At 57.4% G+C, this 6,070-nt stretch overlaps 3 protein-coding genes across 3 annotated transcripts; 1 reads left to right on the top strand and 2 right to left on the bottom strand.

Annotated features, from left to right (window-relative positions):
• Positions 1-15: 15 nt before the first annotated feature.
• On the top strand, positions 16-2,888 carry SPRG_17265 (hypothetical protein). Its single transcript, XM_012356593.1, has 5 exons — positions 16-117; positions 171-685; positions 746-805; positions 854-1,104; positions 1,165-2,888. The coding sequence occupies exons 1-5, from the start codon at positions 36-38 to the stop codon at positions 2,846-2,848; spliced, it is 2,592 nt and encodes an 863-aa protein (XP_012211983.1). The 5' UTR covers positions 16-35; the 3' UTR covers positions 2,849-2,888.
• A 7-nt stretch (positions 2,889-2,895) lies between these two features.
• On the bottom strand, positions 2,896-3,871 carry SPRG_17263 (hypothetical protein; the record flags this gene model as incomplete). The annotated part of the gene is made up of 7 exons (XM_012356592.1): positions 2,896-2,978; positions 3,023-3,170; positions 3,219-3,307; positions 3,354-3,462; positions 3,510-3,553; positions 3,597-3,675; positions 3,719-3,871. The coding sequence occupies 7 exons, from the start codon at positions 3,869-3,871 to the stop codon at positions 2,896-2,898; spliced, it is 705 nt and encodes a 234-aa protein (XP_012211982.1).
• Positions 3,872-4,325: 454 nt separating this feature from the next.
• Positions 4,326-6,070, bottom strand: SPRG_17260 (hypothetical protein). The gene is made up of 9 exons (XM_012356591.1): positions 5,803-6,070; positions 5,629-5,748; positions 5,482-5,586; positions 5,283-5,433; positions 5,097-5,232; positions 4,915-5,050; positions 4,743-4,871; positions 4,596-4,694; positions 4,326-4,550 (listed from the first exon to the last, which is right to left on the bottom strand). The coding sequence occupies exons 1-9, from the start codon at positions 6,046-6,048 to the stop codon at positions 4,416-4,418; spliced, it is 1,257 nt and encodes a 418-aa protein (XP_012211981.1). The 5' UTR covers positions 6,049-6,070; the 3' UTR covers positions 4,326-4,415.

The following is a 6,070-nucleotide window of genomic DNA, read 5'->3' as shown; positions in this document are numbered from 1 at the left end:
AAGCCGCCGACGCCGACTTGAACGACGACGACATTATGGACGACGGCGACGACGGTGATGCCGCTGTGTTTGAAGCTTCGGCCTCTCCGTCACCCATGTCGATCGTCGATCTCTTTGGTTGGTAGCTCCTTGCGACGTCATCGATGGGTACCATCCATACACATACGTAGGACCACCCCCGAGCATGGACATTGAACCCAACCGTGCGGTGCGACCTATCGTGCCCGAAGGCGAGTACGTCGACCCGCCTCTTGCGTCGTGCTGTCGCGTCATCAACAACCTCATGGATCGTCTCGTGACCAACCAGCCGTATTACTGGGAACACATTTACCCGCAAACAGTCGTTGGTGGGAGGAAGCTGCCTGTGGCCAACCCCGGCGGGAAGTACCTCGTCAAGCTCTACGTCCTTGGGAAGTGGCGGCGTATTGAAGTCGACGACCGTCTTCCTCTCGATAAGAACGGCAAGGTCCTTGTACTCAGCAGTACGCTTTCCACCGAGATTTGGCCATCTCTCCTCGCCAAGGCGATTTACAAGGTCTTTGCGTGGCTTGGCCACCTCCCAAATATGAACAGCCCGGCCACGACGACGTTCTCCCTCGGCTTTATTCTCAACACGCTCACAACGTGGAAGTCGCGCCCGTACGTGACGCTCTCGGATGCCAAGGCCCAAGAGGAACTGGCCAAAGTATGCACTACTTCATGCTCTACCACCCAATCTGGACGCTTCTACATACCATTGCCGTAGGTGACACCATTGCTCGATGCGGCCTTGAACGTCGAGGTGCAACCCTCGCTCAGTCTGTCGGTGCGCCCGGATTCCGACGGCTTGTGGTTCATCTTGCTTTTGGGATAGAACGTGGTGCTGCTTTGCCCGTTGGCGCCGGTCATGACGCGCAGCTTCAACGCCGTGTGTGGCGAAGCGTTCGTTTTGGCAAGTATTCGATGGATCCACCCGTCGTACTCGGTCTATATCTACTCGTCGCGGCTCGACGCAGCACCGGACGAGACCATGGGGTTCACGCCCGAGACACTCGAGTACCACAAAATGACGTCCATGATTCTACACACGATACCGACGCACACGCTGCAACTCGTGCAGGAATGGTGCGGCACACATCTCTCCGTATATAGCCATCAAAGTGCTTACAAGTCGTGTTGCATTAGGCGACAAGTCGTATCGCCGACCGACGTGACCGTGTCTACATGGATGCCGTTTCCGCACGACTTGCCGCACTTTCTCATTGTCAACGTGCCTGACGATGTGGTCGCAACGACGCTGTACGTGACACTGCAGACGGCACCGGTCGTTGACCCGTCGGTCACGGACCGTGGTTTGTTGCTCTTGGAAGACCCACAACTGAGCGTGTCCAAGCGCGACGACAGCAACAGAACAGTTCCGTTCTTCAAGCCGTTTGCCTCGTTGCCTTTCGACGTCCACGGGCCGGGTACACACGTCTTTCGATTGTATCCGCAAAATCTGGGCACCGGGTACAGCATCGAGATTGAAAGCGACGTTGCCATCGCTCTCCAGAGCATGCCTGAGTGTGTCACGACGACGTGCAGCATGCACACCGAGGTCTTTAATGGCGAGTACATTGCGATGCCCGCGAACGCATGGCACATTGTGCACAAGTCGACCATCACTGTCGCGCCCAGCACGTCCACCCATCGCCGGCTTATCGTTCACGTGCATCTCATGGACGAAGCGGCTGGTGCATTCTTCCACTTGCACATTGTCAACAATACGACGCGAGACGTGACCCGATACCATTTGCTCGAGGCGCACATCGACCTGGGCGACGATGCGCAGGCATTCACGATCTTGCTCGAGTGCTTCGCCAAGCGCGCCGTGCCACCGGCCAAGTATACGATCCTGGTGGCGTCTGACGGACCGCTATCGAGTGGGCCGCTCGTAAACGCACCCCTCGCGCTCTCGATGTTTGCCGGTGTTTACACGCCCAACAAGTACCACACCCTCTTTCGCGACGTGTTCGTACTGCACGGCGCCGACGAGGTGAAAAAGGGCGCCGCGCGGATCGCCGTGGATGCGTGCTTTAAACTGTGCACGTCGGTGTCGAATGCAGCGCTCAAGCTCGAAATCTTCGATGCTGCGTCGGGTGCATCGCTAGCAAAGGCATGCGACTACGACTGCGTGCAGCTCATGCAGCTCCCGCCGCATGCCGACGGGTACATTGTCGAAGGTAGCTTTGACACGGCAAAGTGGCTCGCTCCTGACGAGCTCCAGTCCGTCAAGCCATTTGTGGACCTCGGCAAGCCGCCCGAGCCAACGGCCTCAAACACGGCGCGCTGGTCCCTCGAAGTGTTTGCATCGGGCGCCGCGTCACTCACACCCGACTGCACGACGCTCAACAAGCACGCAGCCATTCGGTTTGGGTGGGAGCAGGCCGAGCGCGGGCGCGAGGTCCGTGGCGTAATCAGTCGTCTCTTGTACCTCGGGAAACAAGACGAGGCGATCGCAAAGATGAACGACGCCGAGTATACGCCCGAGCAGCAAAAGCAAATGCTTGGGCGGTACGAGATCGCGAGTACCAGCTCCGTCGAAGTCATTCCTTCGTCCGGCCACGATCGCTTCTTGACGCGCGAAGAGTGGATGGCCGAGGCCGCGGCTCGCCAAGTCGAGATCGAGTCGCTCCGTGCCCAAGTCGAGATTGGCATCAAAGCACGAGCGGATGCGAGTGTGCAGCGCAAGGCCGAGATCGATGCGATGAAGAAGGACATTGTGGACTTGCGCCAAGCATGGCTTGTCGAACGAGAACGGCTGTGGAACCAACGCGAGGCGCTGCGTAAAGAGCAGCCCAACCCAACGCCCGTGGCCAACTTTCCATAGTCGACGACCATACAAAATGTACATTCTTGTACAAATTCAGAGATCGGTTATTCGTTCAAGAGGTCTTGCATCTTTTCCAGCAGCTCCTTGGACTCACCGTGGAGATCGCTCTCACATTCGTGGAGAAGCGCTATCGAGTGGTCCATGACGCGATGCGTTTGCAAGCCGGTGTACCGCGAAGGGGCTTCTTGCACTTGTCGATGAAGCCAGCGTCGTGCGGCTCGATCGTCCAATCCAGCGGTCCCCAGCTCGCGGCGGCAAGCTCCTTCTCTAGGTTGCTGATCTCGGGGGCGTCCAGCGCAGACACGTGAGCTCGACCAACCTACGGACGCCAGTTCAAAGGATGCTATCCAAGGGTCGCGCGGTGTACGTGACGTAGGGCGAGGGCCTCCCCGTCGAGGAATTCCAGCTTTGGGAAAGCTAGCTGGAGTGTCCCGTGGTACGCCTCGTCGTTGTCCGCTTTCTCGCTAGCTGAGCTGTAATTCCTCAACGCATTCGTTCGTACCGCTTAAACTGCCTTTGGCGACTGCACGCGATCGCACAAAGAGGCGGCGCAGCTGCGGAACTTTTTTTTGGAGGGCTGTCCAGTCCACATTATGCGTGAGCGGGTTGCCCTAACACGATATGATGTCAATGGGCTTGCAGCAGGTTCTGTGGCAACGTCAAGACGTAGCTCTTCGAGTTCGGGCAGCAGCGGAAATGGCTCTACGATCCATATGACGACGCTTTCGCCTGCAAAGCAAATAACCGATCGACGAGAGGGCGTTCTGGGAGAGGTCGAGGCTGCGGAGAGTCGAGAGCGATGGAAGCCCCCGAACGCTCGAAATCTAAAACACTGTGAAATCCACGCTGTCCATCACAGCGACAGACCTGGTTTTGCGACAAGTTAAGCTCGACGAGCGCCGAACAGCCTGCGAGGTTGCTGATCGTACTAAGGCCAGCTTTGGCGAGGTTGAGGCGCTGCACACACGCGACATCAAAGTGGTTGCTCCGGCGCTTGATCAAGTCTTCCGTGATCTCCATGAGCGTTTCAATTGACAACCAAGTGTCGAAACTAGGTTCCTGTGGAGTGGGCTGGTAGGAAACCTCTTGGTGAGGGAAGTAGCTTCCACCGCCTCCATCGTGCTCAATGTCGTTGACACGTCGACGTGCCAGACGACTTCGATGTCCCGACCTCCGCAGCTTGGTCGGAGCATCAAAGTCGTCTTTCACCTCTGGGATCGCAGCCGCCAGAAGGAGAGCGCGGTTGACGTCGTGGCACAACCGCCGGCGTGGGCGCTGCAAAGCAGATGCGGTAGTAACTTGCCTCACAAAGAGATTTCCTACCAGCCCCGCAGAAACCTAGTTTCCCTGAGTGCACTCGACAATTGGTTCGCAATTGAAACACTCATGGAGGTTACGGAAGACTTGATCCAGTGTCGGAGCTTATTCCCACGCGTGGTTGGGTCGACTCCGTCCATAAAACGTCAGTCCCTCAGCCTTTGTAAACATGTAGTTGCAGACTCGTACCGGTCGCTTTTAAAACATACTACTACCACGTATATATATAAATGTACGGGGCTTCACACTAGGTGCACGATGGGTTCTCGCACCCCAGCACAATGTTGATGTTGCCGTGCTGACTGCGAATGTAAATGTCGCCTCGGTAGTTGCAACTCGTGCCGCAGTTGATAAAGCCATTGGCTTCCCTCGGGTCTTGCGCCTATATAATGGTTCCAGCATGGCCCTGGGAAGAAGCTCGTTGTACTGGCAGAGCGGTAACCGTATCGTAAGAAAAGTTGCTTTTCTGCACCGTGATCGTGCCAAACTCGGACCGCGCATAGTAGAAACCCACGAACGATGTGCTCTAGCACCGAAATCATCAACTGCCCCCATCGCCGTGCGCCCATCGCACCTGGAGATGCAGATAAATGTCGCCCGAGTTGGACTCGATGTGCACGTAGCCGTCGACGGCGGTATTGTGCATCCGCACGGCGCCACCGATCGTGACGACATTGATGCGACCGGGAAATATCCCATTGTCCTAGGTCCACGTTGGGCTCTAGCATGGCGAGATCGCAGCGTACCGTCGCCGTCAATGCTTCGGTTTGAATGCCCCCCGAGGTGGACTGGAGCTCGATGCGATCGGCCGTGACGTCGCTTAGAAGCAGCGAGCCCGATTGCGTCGAGAGCGCCATCGTGCTGTAGCCGCGCGTCACTTGTCTACGCCGTGTGAGGCTCGTTTCTGCTGGAGGACACTAGCTCGTACGAGGTGACTTGGGCGACGACGATGGGGCTCGCGTCCGTGGTGATCACGAGCGGGCTGTCGGTCAACGACGAGTTGAACAACGACACACTGCCAAGCGTTGACGCCAACATAGTGTTTTGCCGGCCGCCACTTGCACCTATGAAGCGTGCGTCATCGTCAAACACTTGACTGTGGCACAAAGGGCACCTGTCGCGTTGACGTAGATCGTGCTGATATTGAGCTCGCCCGAGGTCGATCGCATCGCTAGCGCTTGCGTGCCAAGGAATGCACCGACAACGTTGACGTTGGCCTGGTCCGTTGACACATTGATACCAACGAGCATTGTGGAGGAAATGTCCTGTTTCCCATGGACTTGAACTCTGCCGTATCGACTTGATGGGCGTACCTCGGAGGGCGAGAGGAGGTTGATGTTTACTTCGGCCATGGACGACGTCAGCTGCAGCAATGGCGCGGCCGTCGTATTCGGCAACACCAACTCAAGCACTGCCAGCTACGGGTACCATGGAGAGGCGCGTGGAGTATGCGCGTCTACCTGACACGACGTGTCGACGCCGAGAAAATACGAGCTGCTCAAGGGCGACGCGGCAAAGGCGCTCGTCGACTTGTCGGAGGTTGCCATTTTTGTAAACGTCGCCGTCGCCAAGTACTTTGTCTACGCACAACAACAATACTATCAATACCGGTCTGTGCGTCAAGCAGCTTCCACGCTAATGGCATTTTGCTGGCACGTGACGTGGCCGGCCGAGACGTTGCTGCCTTGCGACACGACGAGTGCGCCCGCGCTAAACGAATGCGAGAGCGCGACGGTGGTCGCGTTCGGGTCGAGTGGCAGCGTCGTCGCGTTCTGCGCTTTGCTGAGCCGCGCGCACTGCGTCGCAAAGACGACCGTGAGCGTCATGAGCACCGTGATGATGAGAAACGTCAGCATTGCCAACGCGCACGAGAGGCGCATGAAGAGCCGCTGCGACTTTTTC

Source organism: Saprolegnia parasitica (genome assembly GCF_000151545.1).
Source record: "Saprolegnia parasitica CBS 223.65 unplaced genomic scaffold supercont2.516, whole genome shotgun sequence".
Classification (NCBI taxonomy): domain Eukaryota; phylum Oomycota; class Saprolegniomycetes; order Saprolegniales; family Saprolegniaceae; genus Saprolegnia; species Saprolegnia parasitica.
The sequence above is the reverse complement of the archived record's forward strand: the minus strand, read 5'-3'. Positions and strand labels throughout refer to the sequence as shown.

Excerpts from the sequence above, each read along its gene's own strand:
- SPRG_17260 (XM_012356591.1), bottom strand. The coding sequence starts at position 6,048 with ATGCGCCTCTCGTGCGCGTTGGCAATGCTGACGTTTCTCATCATCACG. Across the intron at positions 5,434-5,481 it reads ACCTCCTCTCGCCCTCCGAG|GACATTTCCTCCACAATGCT; the intron begins GTACGCCCATCA and ends CATGGGAAACAG. Across the intron at positions 4,695-4,742 it reads ACATTTATCTGCATCTCCAG|AGCACATCGTTCGTGGGTTT; the intron begins GTGCGATGGGCG and ends TTTCGGTGCTAG.
- SPRG_17265 (XM_012356593.1), top strand. The coding sequence starts at position 36 with ATGGACGACGGCGACGACGGTGATGCCGCTGTGTTTGAAGCTTCGGCC. Across the intron at positions 686-745 it reads CCCAAGAGGAACTGGCCAAA|GTGACACCATTGCTCGATGC; the intron begins GTATGCACTACT and ends CCATTGCCGTAG. Across the intron at positions 1,105-1,164 it reads CTGCAACTCGTGCAGGAATG|GCGACAAGTCGTATCGCCGA; the intron begins GTGCGGCACACA and ends GTGTTGCATTAG.